Source organism: Cicer arietinum, chromosome 3 (assembly GCF_000331145.2).
Source record: "Cicer arietinum cultivar CDC Frontier isolate Library 1 chromosome 3, Cicar.CDCFrontier_v2.0, whole genome shotgun sequence".
Lineage (NCBI taxonomy): Eukaryota > Viridiplantae > Streptophyta > Magnoliopsida > Fabales > Fabaceae > Cicer > Cicer arietinum.
Genome location: NC_021162.2, coordinates 75,147,132 through 75,168,175, shown reverse-complemented (window position 1 = coordinate 75,168,175; position 21,044 = coordinate 75,147,132). Strand labels below are relative to the sequence as shown.

Here is a 21,044-nt window from a genome sequence, read left to right as displayed (position 1 = left end):
GCAAACATTCTTATTCTTGTTGCTGCAATATCCACAGAAAAGTCCAGAAATCCAGAGGCAATGACTGTGTTTTCTCGCAAGGGCTCAACGACAATATTTCAAGTGTACGATGACGCCCTCTGTGTGGAGCCCCTGCCACCTCTGAATAAGGTGTTCTCAATAATAACTCCGCAGGAAAGACAATTGCAAATCAGAATCTTTCACGAACCGACCACTCTAGCATTACCTCAAAGCACTATCACCCCTTATTTTACTATAAATAAAAGAATTAATTTTAATGTAATGCGTCATATATAATATCAATTGACCTTGCATAGCTCCATTAACATTATTAATTATTCTCTAAAATACACCGTTCATTTGAAATGGGCTACATCCCTCGCTACAAATATAAAATCATCTATGTATAGCTTTCTACTTTTGCTAATATATGAAACAATACAGCACAACCAACACATCTGCAGACACAAGAACTATCAAATATTCAATTTTCAATCTACAACTAGTCCTCAACTACTTCAACATAATTAATATCAGAGGCATACCCATTCAAAATTATGTGCAACTAGCCACCAAGATCTTCAATAATGGGCATACTCATCTGGACTTCAACTTTGTCTGCGTAAAGGACCGCCTTGTAGAGAGAGGAGAAATAACCTCCCGAATATTGTGCAAGAAACCTTTATTGTAAACATTATTCTTAACAACTACCACATCTTCTAGAGGTGATCTTTTAAAGAATGCTTTCCATTTGTTGCTTGACGAGGGCTGTTTTTCACCGTTCATTCCACTGATACTTTGTCTTAGAGCTGCAGCGCTGGCCTGCGCTTCTTTTAACTTTCTCTGCCAGTCCATGTACTCTTGCCACTTAAAGGTCTGCGATACAGAAAGAAGCCATTAGTTGCATTGAATTCTGCAGGTCATTAGCCCCTCAAATAAACCATCTAAATAATCCCCTAACACCAAGAAGACTGGAAACTGATAAAATAACATGAGCAATGGTACTTGCGCAGATTTGCATTCAAAAACCAGCAGAACTGTATAAGTGGCTCCATCTGAATTCAAGTGGTCACGCTTGAATATTTTCTTCTAATGAAGAAAATTGCCCACAGTTTGTGCAGAATTGTGAAAGCAAGGATTCTGCTACTGTTGGACAAATGAAGTCACAGAACTAAGATGTTTTATCCTTCATGTGCAACCTAATGATAGATATAATATACGCCACAACCCATCAAGTTGCGGCATGATTTAAACTGGAAAGCTCCACCAAAGCTGTCCGTTTGTCTTAATGTAAATATCTTTCTACAATATCATAACATATATAATCTACTTTATATCATCTCAACTCATTTATTATGTTACGCATTTTCTTGTAAATAATGGACACGGGCCACACGGCGGTGTCCAAACATCTTTAACTAAACTAATTATAGGCATAATAATGACTAATGAGATCCCTGCTGTTATGGAGATTTTTGTTTTACATGAACAAAAGAAAGCATTGCTTTCTACTTGCTGGCTCCTCATAATTTAATAGAATTTGCTACATAGTCATTTTAAGACCACGTACCTCATTTGTGGTAGTGTTGCTAAGGCAAAGCTTTGTATGGTAACCAAAGAATCCGGCTAACAGCATCCCAACAATTGCAAGGAACACAATAAGAAGAATCTGAGTGTTGTAGGATCCCAACAACCACTGCATGATAACAAAATATCATCAACCACTACAATGGAAAAAAGAAATCAAAATAGAAATACATGACAATCAACAACAAAAAACCTCACCTGTACAACATGGGGAGCTAAATCCAAAAAAGAATTTTCTATTCCATAATAAACTGTGAAGTTAAGATAAGAATAGATGTTTCAGATACAGTAAAAAGAACAATATCATAATATAAATATTTTAGCTGTAAATCTATATTACCTGTTAGAATATAGACAACTTTTAATTCTTTTAGTCTTCCAGCAAGAATTAAACCAATGGTCATTGTTCCATACATACATAACAGGAAATGCCTACAAGACATGAAAGAATCATAAATAAGAACGGAGCCTAAGATAAATAATGCTTAATGTATTGCATATCATTTCCAGAGCGGAAATCGGCCATTAAAATTCGTAGAAATGAACTTAGATCTTTAACATCTATTTTGCCTATAATAAGGAAGGAAACATTAAAGTAAAAAACAATTCATGATGCCAAAATAGCATAATTATATGTTCATAATATGTTGGAACTTGGAACAACGGATGGTGGAACAGGAACAGTACGTTGGTACAGGACATGTAAATAGCATGAGTTGAAAACCACATTGAGGATAAAACATAAATTTTATTTATCCCACAGAAATTTTAATGGCAAAGAAACATCCTTAAAGATGTGTGCATTCTGCTCTAACAAAGTGCACCAAAGGATTACAAAAACTAGCACATCATCACAGGTTTCTAGCCCTGGGAAAAAGACCAGTGACCCAAGCAAATTTTCTGTCCTGATATTCATAAAATTATCATCATCCAGACTGAACAAATCCAGTGATTGAAAAGAACTGAAGTTAATTGAACCAGAAAAGAAAAGTGCAGATTTTCTATGGGAAAGAAACTGAACTTCAAATTAGATTAATTCAATTCAGAATATGTTACATCAACTTTGACAGAAAAAGAAACTGCATCCTAATAACCACCCTCAAGAAACATGGCCTAAGATAATGACACGTTTACAAACTGAACACAAAATAAAATATAACCAACAAAAGCAATTTAAAACATTTGACTCAGCAATAATTTCCACATCAGCAGTCCTAAACAGAAGATGGGAAGACACAAAGCCCCTTCACTTTTAAGTAAAGATCGAGCATTAAATGGAAATTTAGAGACATGAAAGGACAAGATTTTAAAGGCTGTCCCAGGCTTAGTTTTAAAATTTGTCAGAACCCAACATAAATAAGAGGATGTTTCAGTTCTAGAAGATTATTTCTAAAGTTCGTTAAGATACCTCGTGTTATTGTGTGAATGTCAGCTCAATAGTTTTATCCACAGAAAAGGAAATTCAATCAGTTATTGATGTGCCATACTTTTTGGGGTTCCTTTTAAAAAGAAATTTGATTACACAACATAATAATTGCGTAAAAATACATTTTGTTGCCTACAACTGTTAGCCAAAATCAAAATGTGGGCCAGGTTCTGGATTATACAGAAAACGGTACTATAGGATAAATAAGAATATAAGAGGTAAGAATTAGTAATATGATAGGACAGTTATGTAGTTGTGTAATGGGGGGGGAGCAATTTGGGTCGGATCGTCCAACTTGAATGGGGGGGGTTTAATTTTCTTCATAATATAAAAACTCCCTGAATTGGGAAAACTCAAAAATGTATTGGAGGAAGATTTTGGAGGGTTTAGGTAACTTCTTAAAATTCTCAAATCCTTTTCATCTCTTTACAATAATCTCAAAATTAAAAATATATTAATCATATGCATTTCCTTCTCGTTCTCTACTAAAGCACTCTCTCAAATAACGTGAACTCTCAAACGGAGCCTTAAAGAATGACACTATAGTTGAAGCATTGGCAAGGGATTTGATAGAGGCAAAGCTCTAGTGCAATTGAATGAATTAACAAATGAAGAAATGTGTGGACTAGAAAAGGAGACCAGTATAATTTCATGCAAGAATCAGTCTTTCTTAAATTGAGGCTCGCCTTTCTGGAAGGATCCACCAGAAATTGGCAGCCAACTATTATGGTCCTTTATAAATTATTGCCAAATATGGTGAGGTTGCATACAAGCTTCAGCTTCCACCTCATTCTTGGGCACATCTTATTTGTCAACCCTCACTCCCCAAAAAGGGCATTGGTATCAATGATGTGCAAAATGACTTGCTGAGTGGTATGGAGGTAGCTACTAAAAGATGAAGTGGAACTAGACTCGAAGAGAAATCGTTCAAGATGAGGAGGTGATTCGCCAATGGGTTAGTCAAGTAGAAAAGAAAGGGCGTGGATAATACCATTAGGGAGGATGACTACACTCTTCAGACTCAATTTCCTAATCTTAGATTGGAGGACAAGGCTACAGCCAACTGGTGTAGTGTTAGAGCACAAAGTCAAAATGTGCCTGGTGTACTCTAGAAGAAATAAGAAAATAATAGGGGCAAAATAAGTAACAAGGCGGTTATATGGTAGGACAGTTATATAGTTGTGTATTAGGACAGTTCTAAGGTAGGACCAGAACAGTTATTTAATATTTATTTAATTGTATGTAGTGTAGTGGAAGGGAAGTTCGTCCTCTAGATTTGTGCGTTTGTGCACTCTTTTTGGAGAATTCTATAGACTTTATATTAGAAACCCCATCAACGTTAAACAGATGCACCACATATAGAACTCACCATAAAAGAAAAGCCATGAAATATCGGGTGTTTCTCTCCCCTATGCAATTATTCTGCAAGTAAAACAACTTTTAGTACAAACCAAAATAAACAGATGATTTATTTATTAAATAAGAGTCACTTAAGTAATTGTATAAAGATGGAAAATTTCAAAGATTACTAACCATCCAACCACAGTGATGATCAAATCTTGCAACACAGCGATCACAAATGCTGCAATGCTTTGATCTAGCAGGTCTGCAAACAAAATTAAGACGACTTATAGATTAGATTCAACCAATATTTCACCAAATTTAACACTGGCAGCAAACTCACTTTGGAATTTTGCAAGTGGAACATTCTTTCTCAGAAAAAATGATATTATCATAGGGATAAGCAGCCAGATATTGAGAAACATTCTCAGACTTTATTGTCCCAGGATCAGAAAAGCTGGTCAAAAGAAAGAGCAGAATTCCAACAGCACCTGCCAAGAAGCTCGTGTACCTAAATTCTAAACAAAATTCAGAATAGAATAATGCTGAAGAAAACATAAAGCAAGAAAATAGTGCAATAATGGCGTTAAGAGTACCCTACTTGTGAGTTTCACTTAAATAGTATCCAGGGATATACACAAAGGAAGACTTGGCAACGAAATAATATGTAAAGCTGATTATCACAAGATATATGATCTGCAATAAACACAAGTTTGTTTATCAAACCAACGGAGAACACAACAAAATGATTTTAAATAAGTATTTAATTATGTTACTTGTCCCTGGCAAATATACCATTTTTTTTCTCAGTACCCTGTAAAAAAATGGTAGTTTTTAATCCTTGCAAACATCTCCTTTGTTTTTATTTCATCCCTATTGTTTTATTTGAGTTCATGCATATTTGTTTATGTTAAATCAATCTTTGTAATATGTAAATAACTTGATTTCAATCCCTCTAATATGACCTAAAATAAATATTACAGTACCAATTATAATATAAACAAATTTTGCAAAACTAAAACAAAACATCAAGCTATATTTGCAAGGATTAAAAACAAAAAACAGTATATTTTCGGAGAAGAAAATCATCATGGTAGGATAATTAACAGTTAACAATCTTTAGATTTGCAACAGCAAGACAGAACAATAGAAATCTATCATTATAATTAAGAATTGGACAAGTTGGAAGAAGAAGGAATGAAATCGAAATCGAAATCGAAATCGAAACCTGTAAGAGAGGATTGGGACGATCGCAGCAGTAATATTCGACAGAAAGAACCGCATTGGTACAATTAGAGCCAAAAACAGCGCCAACGAAACGCCTGAGAGATGAAAGAGAATTAGGAATGATGAAAGATGAAAATGAAAAGGAAAGTAAGAAAGAGAGAAAGAGAGGGTAGAGTACAGAAAGTAATCGTAAGCGCCGAAAGTGAGGAAATAGTGAAAGCGTTGAATGAAAGTGCCTTCGAAAATTGGCCATCGACCGCAGAGGAAAGAAACAACAATCAAGGCAGTAACCAAACCATGGCATACTACTAACAACTCTGCCCCCATAACTCAATTCAACTTTCCCCAAATCCAATTCCAATTCTCCACCATTTTTATCTTTATTTTATTTCATTTCGTCATATATCTCTTCCTCACTAGGTCAATTCATCATTTCTACTATACTTAATTACCTTGCTCCATTCATTTATTTTTTACGGGAGACTTGGTTTTTTTTTTTTTTGGGTAAGTTAAGTCATTGTCAATTATTATTGTGTTAGAATTTGAATTATTCTGCTTAGAATTTGAATTATTCTGCAACTGAAGCATGATAAGTTTGTTTCGGTAAATTATTATTTTAATCCTACTTAGAGAATGTTGTCATTTCGGTCAATAACGCAACACAAATGTGGTTAAAAAATATAATTTGTTTGTCAAAATAGTTATTGATTATTGTAACTAAAATTTTGGTAATTTTTTATAAATTAAAAATTAAAATGACAGTATTTTATATTTTGATAGACTAAAACTACATTATATTCATTAAACTAGTTGAGTTTAATCATTTGATTTGTCAAATTGACATTTTATGTTGGAATTCAATTATGAGTGGTTAATCTCACATTGACCAGGAATTGAGGCTATATTGAATATATAAGGAGAATGATCCATAATCCTAATGCCTTTAAGGTTTTGGGTTGAGATATGGTGTCTAAGTCTCTTATGAATTCTTGTTTAACTCATTCCGAATGTCGGACTCCTCCAGACTCCCCAGCATTTTATATTAACAAATTATTTTAAATTAGCTATTTTTTCTCAAATTTTACCTAATTGACGCTGACGTCTTAAAAAAATCATCTTACATGAACAACAAATAATCTTTCTGTCTTCTCCAGTAATCAAAGATAACGGATACACATCATCTTGTGGTACTTCTCTCTCATCTAAAGACTTTCCAATTTTTTCTTATAACGGTGGCACAGATCATCATGATTGAGATGAGCTACGGACGAGTCTATGACCTTGGACACCAAACTTTGTTTATATAAGTAGTATTATTATTATATATAGATATTGAAATGAAAGAAAAAAAAATTAGAGAGTAATTAAAAAAATGAATATTTTTTAAATAATAAAGATGGACTTTTTACTTGCCTCTTTTGTTGATTACGAACGCAGTAACAAGTATTGGAAATGAATGAAGATGATGTAAAAGATTGATAAAGGTCTAATTTGGGGAAAGAAAAAAAAAAGTTTTAGGACCAACCTCACCTCAAAAATAAGTTAAGAGATAAAAAACACTTCATAAAGAACTAACATATTAAAATATAAAATAAAATATGAATAACAACATTACTAATATTTTTTAAATTATGTAATCATCTGTTGTGAAAAAAAATATATATAATCATCTTAAACTAATACTTGCAAAACGAGGTAATAAGTGTGTAAATTGGCTAGCAAAGCAAGCTATGTTGGCTGATATGATATAAAAAGGTGCAGATTTCTTCTGCTATGTTGGCTGATGCCTTAGACTGCATCAAGCTTCCTTTCAAGCTTTTCCTTTGGTTATTTTAATCTTCTACTTAATCAAAACAAACAACACTTGCAAAGAAATAGAAGAAATATTTCATTCTTAGTGTTTGAACTTCATTCAGCATGCAAGAGAGAAGTCTGTCCAATACCACCAATCATCCCTTGTGATAAGAATTCAACAGTGTCTACCAATGATGTTTTTAATGTACAGAATTATTTTCAGGCAAAGTGTAGATAGAACCGTTATTTGAAAAATAAAGGAAAGCTAACTTATCAACTCAATGAAGCTCTTTCTGACGCATAACTAACTATACGTGAATTTAAATGTATTCGACGATAACGATGAGTAATTATTTAAGCATACCTCAACTATATACACAAGTTTACTTATCCTTGAAAATTAAACCTACTTAGCATGGTAACATCACTTGTACTTTTTTCACTCCATAAAATCCTTCACAAAGTCTCCGAAACCGCTCACCGGTAGACTCAAGAACTGCACTGATTCACTGATATCCACTGTAAGTCTGTAACAAAAGCCATTCACATTCTACTTGCAGAAGATTTGAGCAGGGTAACACTAAATGAAAGTTTTTCTAAATTCGAACCGATATACCAGGAGGAAGGAGCACATTCTAGAAGGGTGAAGCGAACCATCAAGGCGATCCAGCTTCGGTTACAGATCTGAAGCATCGATAGAATTCTCTATAATATCAATGCAGGATCCTATTGAGCTTCCTTTAGACATGGCCTCAGCAAGCTTAGCTCGAGCAGTTTCATGCCGACGTAAAAGTAGGATCGTGTTTAGCACAGACCATCTAACTTGAGAATCCGCCTTCTTCTGTGTGAAGCCCAACCCATTCAGCAAAGAGTCTAACTATTCGCAATTAAAAATAAAATTATATTGATGTCATTACCATGTGAACCTTCCATTTGTCATGAAAAAAAATAGCAAGTTAATTACAATTTACAAACCTTTCTTATGTCATCAAGACCTCCTTCAGAAAATCCATATATAAGATATTCAGTGCATACCCCAGCCAAGGCTATACATGAAAATTTGTTCAATGTCTAATAACATAAAACAAAGTTTTTGTCACATAACTCATATTTATAATCTGCACATCATCGATTAAAGGAAACAAATCATTGAAATTTTGATGTTTGTAACAAAGAAACTTACTGTAGCTGATACTTTCCCTGCATTAACCTGCATAACACGAAAGGTACTAACAATCAACATATATATAGTTGTCAACTAACAGCAGTTCACAGTCTATTTGATAAGCAAACAGTTCGAAGCGAGTTAAAACATGTATTCTAGCTATTACATAAATATTATGTAGTCACTCAACTCACATAGCCCCGCAACCGCAAAGACATGGTCTTGCTGCTAATTATGACAAACGGCAGTGTTTTCAATCGTGAATCATGGAAATAGCAGTTTGTTCAAATTTCCCTTACGCTACAGCCCTATAATATAGTGCTGCAACAGCAGCTGTTTGACAATACTTTGCCCTAATTAGCATATCACAGAATAATAGCGATTTGTTCAAATTCCTTTAGACTATAGTGCTATAATCGCTATGGGACAACACTAGACAAGATCAAAATCAGATTACTAGCACAGGCATTCTGCAAAGGACACATCCCTAGTTGTTAATTTCTGTCTCTCTTTCTTTCTAGTACCTTGAAAATAAAATTAGTGCATTAAATATATGGAACAAATAAAGCAACCAACTTCTTCGACAAACTCGAAATCCACAAAGGCGGTGCCTGCTTGAATATTGAGAGAACCCTCCTTCATCAAAGCATCCAAACTAGAAACTGTATATCCTTTAGGCAGTATTCCAACCAGATAAGCAATTAAAAAATGGCCAGCTTCGTGCTGCATAATTAAATTTTTTATGGTTAGTTCATGATGTAAGTTATAAGAAATAAAAATTATTTTAAGTGCAAGCAATGAGATAAATCTGACTTGAATAACCCTATTATGGTATTTCTGACTTAAGCTGTGACCAATCGTATCAACAACCAAGCTACCAAGACCTCCGCCAAAAGAGACCTGCAAAAAATCAATTTGATGAGCATAATCAAGAAATTGTGAATTGGTAGGGAGCTAGACAAAATCAAGTGTGATTATGATTTTGGCAAAAGTTGCCTCTGGAGTTCCAACAAAATCCTGGTGTCACCGTGATCAGGTCAAATTCATCGAAATTCTAAACAAGTGCAAGTAGGAATACCAAGTCGAAAGTCCATAGAAACAGCAAGCCCAATGATATATAAAAGATTTGTTGTGTGGAAATTCCAAAGACATTCCAAGCAGCAAACCCTCCAACAATAGCAGAAATCAGCAGGTTTCTCTCAATGAAACCAAGAGTTGCATCTACTGGTGATAAAAGAGACGAAGTTTCTATTCCATTTAGTTTCAATTCATCCAAGGTGTAAAGCCTTTGGGGAACCTGCACATGCATTCACACATCACAATGAACAAAGCAAGCCACAAACCAATCAATAGCCAATTAAAACAATTAACTCTTAATTAGTGTAAATAACTTTTATATCTCCAATAAATACCAACAAACCTGTCTGGCTGCGCCGAAACAGCAAAGCCCGTCAGGCTTGCCTTGTAAATCCTTGACAAGTGAGAGAGCAGCTCTATCATCTCCTTTTGTTAGCTCTTTGTCTACACTTTCCAGTAATTGTTGCCTGTAGTTACTCACTCCAACTTTGGTGGAGCATTGGATTCTCGCCATTAAAAGTTTCGCTTGTCCTGGGCATGATGGAAGACACACGCCCACGTATACACGATTTATCGAACCCAAACCGCCCATTTAATCAAATTCTTTTGATGAATCAACGAAATTATGTTACCTGCCTATCATTTTATTATTATTTTGTTTTCCAAGGGCGTCGTTATATTTCCATTGAATTTGTCCTCCACCACATAAAATAACAGATAACCATCTCTGAAATTAAGGAAAAACAATTTGCCTCCCCATTTATTACAAATATTGTTATAACCATTAGATAAGATAGAAACTAAACTAATGTTATTTGTAATTCACTTTTATCCAGTTAAAAAAATTGTCTTTTACCAAAACATACTTTTTCCCCCTGAATAACGATTAAGAGAGGTCTCAACTATTTGCCCTAAAAATTAACTATAGCCTTTTGGTTTAACTAATGAGGTCTCAGACCGGAATGATTAAAGTTTTAAAAAAAACACCAATGATTTAAAATTCCGGAAGCATCTTGATAGAATTTAGATCCAAAAGGACAAAAGTATTCTGATTGCTCAATCTGTATAACTTACGCTCCATTGAGTCCTTAGTTCTGAGCCTGAGTTAAATTTTTTACTTCAATGAGAATCTTGAGTTGACCAAAAAAATAAGTCAGAATGTTGGGAAAAGTGTGGATATTTCACCGATTTGATACCCCTTGCAGTTGCTAACGCTGCGGGATTAACTCACGTTTCTTAAGATAATCCAAATATTGTAATCCATCGTCAAATTGTTCAAAAGTTGCATCAATCAACTGTAATCTTATTTAAGAAAACACAGAAGGACGTTCATGCATCTCTGCATTGTTGGGTAGACAAACATATATTGATGATCTCAACAAATTGAAAAGAGCTCAATAGATTTAGCTTAAAGCATTTGCAAAATGATATCCGAGATTCCCCGTTCGATTTGTGAACTAAGCGACCCAAACAAATTAAGCAGGATCAGGATTCAAATGCTGAAAATCATCAGAAAACACCAATTTACTAGTATTTGTCTATCGAAAAAATAAATCAGAATTGACAGACCCAAGCTGAAAATATAATCGAATTTGCTATGGGGAATTGACTGAAACAAATCAAGAGACAAAGTAGAAAATACTACTAATGCATCGACACAATCAGGAATAATAATTTATTTTTCTCAGACTAAGTCAATGGGACTAAAGGAGACAAGCCAAAAAATAAAAGGTGACTGTTCAGTATGGAAGTAGATAAAACGAAGCTCTAAGTGTTCATAAAGTACGGTTTCTTGATAACTAAAGAGGGACATGGAAGTTGAAAATTGTTTCGTACAGAAAGAAATTAATAGGACAATCATAATTCTCTTTTCCATAACTTTTTGTAAAGCACCAAACGTAGGAAGCAGAAAACAAAGATATTCATTCTTGTCATGTATTTATCATTCCAATTTACTTGAGCATTAAGGTTTTGAAACAAACACCAAGAAAATAAGTTCAAAAGAGCAATGATGGCTTACAACAGATAAGTATACAAGGGTGCAAACAAGTTGGACAATCTAGCTTAAGAAAAGCCATATTTCACCACCAAAACAAGTTATAGACACATTTGCAGTTAGAACCAAGAAACACCCACCTCAAAACAAAAACACAATCAAGTCACTTTAAAACAGAAGTTTCTATAAACCGATAAATTTGTTATCCATTCATCACCAGTTATAAGGGTTCAGTACAAAACCATTCACTATATCATAGTGATACATTTCAATTCATGGCAGAAATAAAGAAATTAAACATGTATATTACAACTGCATCAAAATAAACTATGATCAGATCAAAACGTCGCAATGAAACCCCTAAAATTCTTGAGAAGCAGATCCAATTTCACCCTTTCCCTTTCCAACCTTCTTGGGAAGCAAAGTCTGATGAATATTAGGCAAAACACCTCCATTAGCAATGGTTACAGATCCCAAAAGCTTGCTGAGTTCCTCGTCATTCCTCACAGCGAGTTGAATGTGCCTTGGAACAATACGGTTCTTCTTGTTGTCTCTGGCAGCGTTTCCAGCCAATTCCAAAACCTAATCCACAAAAAGAAAAGGAAAATATTGAATATCTCTTCTTCAAATTTTCATAATAATAATAATAATAAAACCCTAGAAATCATAAACAAATTGAATTCGAGTCCGAAACCCTAAATAAAAGCGGAAAATAAAATTTGAGAAACGAAACAAACCTCAGCAGCGAGATACTCGAGAACGGCGGAGAGGTAAACAGGAGCACCGGCACCGACACGTTCGGCGTATTTTCCGGCCTTTAGGAATCTAGCGATTCTTCCAACGGGAAATTGAAGACCGGCCTTTGAAGATCTTGAAACAGATTTGGAGGCCTTTGGCTTGCCTCTTCCTCCCTTGGTTGTAGCAGTGGAACTCATTTTCTGATAGAAGTAGAAATTGAAACCCTAGAAACTTGTATTTGAGATTTGTAAACAGAGAGCGTTGAGACGTAGAAGTGAGAGGGTGAGTATGAATTGTTGAGAGATGTATCGGTGGAATGTTATTATATAGGACCCAAGACTTTGCGCTAATTGGTTGAGAGGGTTTGGCACGGATTGCCAGCGTGGCACTCCTACTCAGATTCGCGGGAAACTATGAGTTTTCGTTTCGGGTCATCATATTTCGAACTAGCCGCGCCATACTAATTTTTTTGACTGGGGCGCTATTTTATTTGTACGACCGCGTTTTTTGGTTTTTTCTTTATTTATTAAAATTATAAAATAAAGAGGATACTATATATCACAGATCTTTTGCAATTCAAACTAGACGAAATATGTTTTGGGTTTTATAAAAAATAGAAAAAACTATGAAAATTTTGTGTTGCTTCTCAAGTTGGTGGAGAATTGTCTTTATAACTGACAAAAATATATTGTGATGTATTTGTGAATGGTCTATCCTGATATTTAGTATTTATGAAAAATAAAATGATTATACAATGTAGTAATTATCAATTTGTGTGAAATGTTAAAATTTGAAAAATAATAAATATCCAATTTGTTTGGAGACTCAGAGTACTCATAGGGATATATTAATCTATCATTAAACATCGGTGAAATATATTTTATAATAATTTTCAATCGATTAATATGATTCTACTCCCCGAGAATTAAGTAATTTAACATGTCAAGCCAATTGTAAAATGTTCTCCAACTATCATATTGATGTTTGAGTACTCAATCATCTAATAGTTATAACACATAACTAAATTAAGTTAATAAAAATATAGTGTTATTTATAGGTTCAAAGAATATTCACATATATACCTATTTTTATCGAATAAGAAAATTTTGGGGTGGTCGTGGTCTCCCCTGTCATAACTAAACTTCGTCCCTGGTTGGAACTATTTCAAATCATAATTATGCATAAATTTTTGCAGAATAATGTAAGTACGGTGTACTTGGGTCCTTGCACATAACTCATCAATTTGAAGATTAATACGAAGGTTGTTTTCCTCATTTGGGCATTAAGTTCGAGTTAGGGGGTTGACCATTAATTTGAGCAGTCTTGATATTATTTAACTTGTAGTTTGAATTGTGTAAAATGATTTGTTTTAATTATATTTTTTAAAAATAATAACTATAGTTTCTTTTATAAAATTATAACGTTGTTAGTTTTGTGTTGTATGGAAAACATGGATGAATGGTTAAATAATTATTTAGTGTCACTCGTTTGCCTTAGAGGCATGTTGGACTTTATGCAAAAAGTGCAGCAACAATGTCCTTTTGTCCTTTCACACATATAATCAATTTGGAGATCGATATGATCATTGATCTAGATGTTGTTTTGTTTATTTGGGTCTTCAACTTGAATTATGGACTCGATTATAGTTTATAATAGTCTTTATATTCTTTTATCTGGAGGTTTGGATTGTGGAGAATTATTTGATTTAATTATGTCCTTAAAACGAAATAATCAGAATGATCATTTGATAAACCAAAATGATATTGATAAACCAGAATGATATTTTAATAAACCATAATGATATTTTTATAAACTATAATTAGCATTTGATAAACCAAAATAATATTGATAAACCATAATAATCTTTTAATAAGCCATAATGATGTTTTGATAAGCTAAAGTGATCATTTGATAAACTAGAAAGATCATTTGTAAAAAATATAAAGTTCTTTTTGATCAATCTGCATATCAATCTACATAACATTATGCATGTTCTTCCATCATTTTTTTGTTGAATCAATACTTCATACATTTTCTCTCAGTGTTGCTCATGTTGTGTCTTGTCAATCAAGTATCATTGAGATACTTTAGTATAAGTATGAATGTATTGGACATTTATTTCGTGAATATGCTATCTTGAATGATTGATATATAATATATTCTTTTCGAGATTATTTAATTATCGAGTAGATACTTATGCATTTGATGATGTGAATGACCTATTGCCTGTCCACTTATGCAATTCATGTTTCTTAAATAAAACTAAAGTGCATTCATTAGTAGATCATTATTCATAAGATTATCATTAAAACATATATCAAAAATGTTTTGACCCTAATATTTTGATCCTTTATCAATTGGACCAACATTCATTTGCAAAATTAATTATTTTCATTTTGAAAAAAAATAAAGGAAATAAATCTGCATATTCGTAAAAATCGACTAATAATATCAAAATCAGATGAATCAGCCTATATCGACTTATTAATGGGATACCCTAACACACTACAAAAATTTGCTTTAGCCAATTATCTAATTAGAGGAATAATTATAATTATTATATCAATTTTTGTTCAGACAATTTTCATTTAGAAATGTATTTTGCAGTATTTGACTATGTACCACACCACGATAGCATATATACTTTTTTCCCAAGTAAAAATAATGATAAACGGGTATCAATTGATGATAGACCTTATCAATAACTCATTGTCAAATTGAGTTGTGTTGAACACAATCTGAAGAGTCTGAAGAGGGTTGCATTGTCATACCTCCGATATCTTTTAATTTCACGTAATTCCATACTCCTTTAACCAACCAAACTGTCCTCTCATAGAAACTATGTGCATGAAAGGGAACATAAGAATCTTGACAATTTAATTATTTGTGACTGTGCAATATAACAATGTTATGCTGTGGAATTGTAGAGGTGCATCTAATTATATATGTATTGGTTATAATGGAGACAATAATTGGTATGAAAAGATTGAGAAGATCCTTCTTGCTATTGGACTTTAGTGGGCATGTTTTCACGTAAGTTAGAAGTTTTGTAGGAGGTATAGATACTGGTTAGGAGTAGGATAACGTGAACATTACAATTGTGCACAAACATTTTCATTTTATCCACTTACGAATAAGCCAGAGAATGGATAAGAGTATCTCATCATTCTTCTATATGCGAGTTCCAACGTTGATAATAGGAGAGTGTTGTGGGAGCACTAGAAGGAAAATATGGATACTATGAAAGGTGAATGGCTTTCTCGAGGGGAATTCAAAAAATCTCCAACTACTAGCTCCTTTTAATTTTTTTCTATTAAACTCTTAATATTAGGCTCTCTATAAAAATATTTTTTTTAAATTTCGGCCCATTATTTTATAGGGTTTAAGAGAAGGGGCTCAGGGGGTTTATAGGCTCCAATATTTTAATAATATTGAAATTTTTTCTTCAAAAATTTTTTAAATTTATTTTTTTCTAAATAAAGTTTGTGAGAAAAATAAATAAAAAATTCTTGAAAAAAATTGATTTTTTTTCTCGAATAAAAAAAATTTCAAAAAATAAAAAATGAATTTTTTTTATCGGTGAAAAAATAAACAAAAAATTATTTCTCAAAAAAAAAAAATCATTTTTTTTTAAAACCTGGCCCTATACTACAAAATTTTAGGGGGTTGAGACTTATTTTTTAGGAGCCTTTTAAATTATAATTTTTTTTTACTCTTCTAATATGTGGGTCGTGACAAATAATTAGGAGATTTGTTAAATTGACATCTTTAAACGTAACAAATGCTCAAGATATAGTCGATCCTTACGGAGTTTACTTCTTAGCTGACACTATATTTTTTATTTATTTTTTAAAATAATGACTTCAAATATTCTCTATTTCTATTATTACAAATTGTAGCCCAAAAGAGACCCATTAAAAATTGGTTTTGCAATTTTATCATGAAATTACGTGCAAACCAAGAGACATGTATTTTATCAAAAAGTAGGTGTTGACCTATAAATATATCCATTCATTGAATGCAGTTTATATATATATATATATATATATATATAGACACACCGGTTCTAATGACTATAAATATTGCCCATACCACATGAAAAGTTGAAAACGCCACCAACTTTCTTTTATGTTAGTTACTAGTATTTTCTAATGGTCTAATATCTTTGCTTACAACGTGCTTCTTTAAAACATGCTAACCAAGTGGAGCTGGATTAAATTAGATTGTATGATATTTAACTAATGTCTCACTAATAATAATAATAATTTATAGACTGATTAAGTGGTAATGGAATTTTTTATTTTTGGTTCATGATAAAATTATAAATATTTGAATTCAAATTGGATATTTTTAATACATCTAAAACGTAGAATTATCACTGCATCAAAATCAAATATATAAGATTAATTAAAAAATATTTTATATATAATATATTTTATGTTGACTCCTCCAATAAAATTTATCAACATCCGCAATGAAAACATATATTGATAGAATATTTTATGTTGTAGTATAATTTATGAATTTGAGAGTTAAGTGGATAAGTTTGTGTTGCACATAGTATAAAAAATGAAAAGCTCCTACCCCAAAGCTAAGATGGTTATGTTACTATTTTTTATGTAATAAATTTAGAGTGCAGAGGTGATAATCTAAGATAATAAATATTTTAATAAGATTTAATAAATAACGAGATTTATATTTATCTTTTCAATAGTACTAGCCGGATTTAAATTTACAATTTATAGATTCAAGATTTGTATTTTTGTCATTAAATTAAAGTGTTTAGATAAAATTTCAATGAATTCATAATTTTAGTAAAAAATTACCTTTTAAAATTTAAAAAGTACAGAATTTTCGGCATGAATCAGTCAAATAACACATTCTAAACATACACAAAATATATGGATTACCAGACTAAGGGTTATTCAATTTTCTTTTGTACATGAATCACTCTTAAATATGATAAATTCATTTCAAACGGATTAAAAGTGGACACATGATCATGAGCAAAGTAATAACATCAGAAAGTGATTGCTTTTTATGCAAATTGGAAATGATTAATGCTTATCTGCCCTTCTTCATTCACCATCTAGGAGCTGAACCCCCTGCGGCAAAAAGCTTTTGTTCCATCTACAATCACATTAGTAGAAAAAAAACATACCAACTTTAAAATTTAAATGTGACATAAATAGTTTCTAAGTGATTTAATTTAATTAATACATTGATCAAAGGACCCTCACCCCCTTACCTTGAAGAGTGTCTCAAACTTGCTTTTCACTAAGGTATACTCCTGTTTTATTTCTTGCAAGCTTTTAAAGCACCTGAATACCAATATTTATTTTCTTATCAGAATATGGACATTTTATTTACAAAAAGAAACATACATAAAATTAGACATGATATTTTGACAAGTTACATATCCATAGTATTAGTATATAACTTGTTTGATATTAAACTATTTGAAAGCTTACCCTTCAGTGTTTTTCTCCTCACAGTAGTTTCTGAAGGCTATACAGACTCTGTGAACTCTCTGTGCACCAATGCTGTAGTTTTTCAATAAGTCAATGACCTTATCAAAATTATGCAAATTGTAGAAAAAAGCACAAATAATATAAGTAACACAAGTAAGTGAAAAAATCCACCTTTCATTTCTTTAAAGAACATCAGAAACAGGTTTTTAAGCATGGTGAGAAACTATAATATAAGTGTCTTGTTACCTGGAGCTGCTACCTTTCAACTGGTGAACAAGAGCATCCACCCTTTTAAAATCAATGTTATCATGTCCTCTGTTTGGGATTAATTAACATTATTAATATTAATTATAAGGAATTTGTACCCCCCCAAAGAAACATAATATTGGCCCCAATAAACATAAAAAAAATAAAAGACATTGAATTAGTGTTTATCCTTACAATTCTTTTTCCATTCCATTAAGAAGCCTCTCTGCATCCTCAAAGAAGAGAGTCACAACTTCAACTACAAAGTTTGGATTACTTTCATCTTGAAGTAGCTGAAGCTGGTTAAATTGACCATCTAAGAATCCCTTTACAGAGAAAGTAAATTAAGAATCTATTATAACAACTTCGATTCAAAAGAAAATAGATTAAAAAATGCAAAAGAATAATACACGAGATTTAATAACAAAAATTCGGCCAATTATACCTACATCAGAAGCAAAACAACTACAGTCATTTCTATTATAATTCAAGTTTAGAATTACAGATTATTACAACTTATGTTTAAATATTGCACTCGAGCGATCTACCAACTTATCAGTTAATAACTTTTCAGTTACTAAAGGTGATAGCCAATAATCTCACCAAAACTTAACCACCCATAAGTGAAAGGAAGATAGAAATAAAATGGATGAAATAAGTGATAATAATACTAGACAGTAATTGTTACCTCTTGAAAAAGGGAAGAAGTGTATTCAACTAACTGTCTTTGCAAAAGAGCCACACTATACATTGTTATTATTTTTTTCTCTAACCAACCAGTGCCTTATGCTAACAACTATATATAATGCAATTTTTGTTCTCAATTGGCAACTATAATGCTTGGATAGAGAAGTTTGGCACTGTCAAAAAATGTGGATAAGTCTTATTTAAAAGTCTTAGCCTTTTGGACTTTTGAGTCTTTGCAGGTGTTTTTTATTTATTTATTAATTTGTATTCCCTCAAAAAATATATATAAAAAATATTTGTCTATGGTCTAAATACATTCCCTTTGTATTTAATGTTAGTTACTTCATATTTTGTTGTTGTTAGCATTCCCACCAACTACTCATATAAGACACCTTAGGAAGGAGTTTTGAGAAAAAGTGAAAAAGTGGTTATAAGTTCAAAATCTAAAAAATTAATATAACTATTAATTTATTATATTTATCCAAAAAAACTTAATAATGATAACAAAATAATAGTTAAGACTTAAATGATTGAATCTATTCCATTCATCTCATAATGAATATCACTTTAATATAAAAATTATCTTAAAATGAATGTTATTTATAATCTTTAATTATATTTTTTATACACAATCAATTAATTATTACTATATACATAATTTCCAAAATATTATTATATTTTACATTGATAATAGTAAAAAACTCATTAATAGTTAAAAATGATAGTTTGATAAAATGATTTATCTTTATTTATTTATTTATTTTTTAATATATATGCAAAAATTTTAAATGACATTATTTGTAAGATGAAAAGAGTATTAAATATATTAGTTAGTTAATTATACAATCATATAATATATTTAACTTTTCCCTCAAAAATATATATTAAGATGTATTAATTGCTATAGTTTATATTAAGTTGTCTATATTCATCTTATAAGTGGGTGTAAAATAGGTCATATTTATGTTGAATAATTAATTTATGACTTTGGATTGGAGAATACCTTGAAATAATAACAATAACAATAACAATAATAATAATAATAATAATAATAATAATAATAATAATAATAATAATAATAATAATAATAATAATAATAATAATAATAATAATAATAATAATAATAATAATTGAGGCTTTAAATGCAGACATGTTTCAACTAATTAGACATGTAAGATCATGAACTATTTCTATGGATTAAAATGTGCATGTATATCGAATATTGAATATTCACAAGTTAGTTAGTACATTTCCAACGAAGAAAACGTCATTTTAGTATTTTTACTCGTTTGGTTTATTAAGATGATGGTATCCCAAATTGGTGTCACATGTTCACTTAATTTTTCCATCATTTTCACTAGGGAATCTTTGCCTCCCCCTTCCTTTCCTTTTATATAATTTAATTTGATATATCCATTATTTTCTTAAACCTAGTTTATTTTTTAATTCCATTAAGGTGTTGACTTGTCTGTTGGGGTGGTGACATTTTCGAAGTATGGACCTCTAACCCCATGCTGTAAATTATTGTTATAAAGAATGCATTGCCAATTGTCAAGCACACCATACAATATATAGATAATCCTCGATTCAATATTAAAGATGCTAACACCCATCTTTTTTAATACCAGTTACCATTCTTTGAATAAAAAATACATAAAAAGAGTGTTGAAAAGTAAATGTATCTTAATTTTAATTAAATACATTAATTTTTTTTATATACTTTTTTTTATATTTTATTTTAGATGGGGCATATATTAGTAAATTCATGTTCGTTGGAGTCTATAACATTATCACTAACCAATCTATAGCAATCTATAGTGCTGTTAAATATTTTATTTAATTATTTTTTAAAAAATAGTTGAATTAAAATTTAGTCAATAAATTTTAATGTATCTAGTTAATATAAACTGGATATATTAATTCTTATAAAGATGATTCGAGGGAATAATAACAAATGAAATGTTTACATGACAATTTTAATGATTTAAAAGTCAAAATTTTAACTACATTACATCTTTTGGTAAAAAAAAAATAATAACATTAAGTTAAAGTTAGTTTCTGGAGTTTGGCCCATAACCCCTGATTAGATCTAGATCCCTTAAATTACTAATATATTCCTAAGCATAAGTAACATTTTTTATTTATTAAAATGGGTGATTATTTTTTTTTTGTTTATATTTTTAAACAATCAACATTAGTATTGTTATAGTAATTTGTTAGCGTTATGTTGAGTGTTATTTATTCTATCTCAACTACCTAATCTTTCATATATATATATATATATATATA

General features: G+C 31.3%; 4 protein-coding genes across 7 annotated transcripts; all 4 read right to left on the bottom strand.

Moving 5' to 3' along the window:
• Nucleotides 1–294: 294 nt before the first annotated feature.
• LOC101515414 (probable protein S-acyltransferase 17) lies at nt 295–6,054 on the bottom strand. Its single transcript, XM_004494595.4, has 10 exons — nt 5,760–6,054; nt 5,583–5,676; nt 4,956–5,050; nt 4,698–4,865; nt 4,547–4,619; nt 4,383–4,435; nt 1,928–2,019; nt 1,786–1,838; nt 1,571–1,696; nt 295–876 (listed from the first exon to the last, which is right to left on the bottom strand). Exons 1-10 carry the CDS (start codon nt 5,906–5,908, stop codon nt 598–600), a joined length of 1,182 nt encoding a protein of 393 aa, XP_004494652.1. The 5' UTR covers nt 5,909–6,054; the 3' UTR covers nt 295–597.
• A 1,458-nt stretch (nt 6,055–7,512) lies between these two features.
• Nucleotides 7,513–10,352, bottom strand: LOC101514881 (uncharacterized). 3 transcript variants are annotated; one of them, XM_004494594.4, is made up of 7 exons: nt 9,961–10,352; nt 9,619–9,837; nt 9,354–9,440; nt 9,117–9,263; nt 8,559–8,585; nt 8,351–8,446; nt 7,513–8,216 (listed from the first exon to the last, which is right to left on the bottom strand). In XM_004494594.4, the coding sequence occupies exons 1-7, from the start codon at nt 10,207–10,209 to the stop codon at nt 8,052–8,054; spliced, it is 990 nt and encodes a 329-aa protein (XP_004494651.1). In that variant the 5' UTR covers nt 10,210–10,352; the 3' UTR covers nt 7,513–8,051. The 3 variants fall into 3 exon arrangements, with proteins under 3 accessions (XP_004494651.1, XP_004494650.1, XP_012569468.1); XM_004494593.4 differs by having other exon boundaries at nt 7,513–8,252; nt 9,961–10,344; XM_012714014.3 differs by having other exon boundaries at nt 8,090–8,248.
• A 1,447-nt stretch (nt 10,353–11,799) lies between these two features.
• HIS2A (histone H2AX) lies at nt 11,800–12,630 on the bottom strand. The gene is given in 2 exon segments (NM_001309662.1): nt 11,800–12,195; nt 12,351–12,630. Coding segments are annotated over 2 exon segments (420 nt in total). The 5' UTR covers nt 12,549–12,630; the 3' UTR covers nt 11,800–11,973.
• A 4,530-nt stretch (nt 12,631–17,160) lies between these two features.
• LOC101514240 (histidine-containing phosphotransfer protein 1-like) lies at nt 17,161–18,914 on the bottom strand. 2 transcript variants are annotated; one of them, XM_073366610.1, is made up of 6 exons: nt 18,757–18,914; nt 18,264–18,394; nt 18,069–18,137; nt 17,823–17,894; nt 17,592–17,672; nt 17,161–17,481 (listed from the first exon to the last, which is right to left on the bottom strand). In XM_073366610.1, exons 1-6 carry the CDS (start codon nt 18,817–18,819, stop codon nt 17,430–17,432), a joined length of 468 nt encoding a protein of 155 aa, XP_073222711.1. In that variant the 5' UTR covers nt 18,820–18,914; the 3' UTR covers nt 17,161–17,429. The 2 variants fall into 2 exon arrangements, with proteins under 2 accessions (XP_073222711.1, XP_004494648.1); XM_004494591.4 differs by having other exon boundaries at nt 17,600–17,672.
• Nucleotides 18,915–21,044: the final 2,130 nt, after the last annotated feature.

Excerpts from the sequence above, each read along its gene's own strand:
- LOC101515414 (XM_004494595.4), bottom strand. The coding sequence starts at position 5,908 with ATGGGGGCAGAGTTGTTAGTAGTATGCCATGGTTTGGTTACTGCCTTG. Across the intron at positions 4,866-4,955 it reads TATTTAAGTGAAACTCACAA|GTACACGAGCTTCTTGGCAG; the intron begins GTAGGGTACTCT and ends TTTAGAATTTAG. Across the intron at positions 877-1,570 it reads GCAACACTACCACAAATGAG|ACCTTTAAGTGGCAAGAGTA; the intron begins GTACGTGGTCTT and ends TCTGTATCGCAG.
- LOC101514881 (XM_004494593.4), bottom strand. The coding sequence starts at position 10,209 with ATGGGCGGTTTGGGTTCGATAAATCGTGTATACGTGGGCGTGTGTCTT. Across the intron at positions 9,441-9,618 it reads TTCTATGGACTTTCGACTTG|GTCTCTTTTGGCGGAGGTCT; the intron begins GTATTCCTACTT and ends GATTTTTTGCAG. Across the intron at positions 8,586-9,116 it reads ATTTCGAGTTTGTCGAAGAA|GTTAATGCAGGGAAAGTATC; the intron begins GTTGGTTGCTTT and ends CGTGTTATGCAG.
- LOC101514240 (XM_073366610.1), bottom strand. The coding sequence starts at position 18,819 with ATGTATAGTGTGGCTCTTTTGCAAAGACAGTTAGTTGAATACACTTCT. Across the intron at positions 17,895-18,068 it reads TTGAAAGGTAGCAGCTCCAG|CATTGGTGCACAGAGAGTTC; the intron begins GTAACAAGACAC and ends GAAAAACTACAG. Across the intron at positions 17,673-17,822 it reads GAGGAGAAAAACACTGAAGG|GTGCTTTAAAAGCTTGCAAG; the intron begins GTAAGCTTTCAA and ends ATTGGTATTCAG.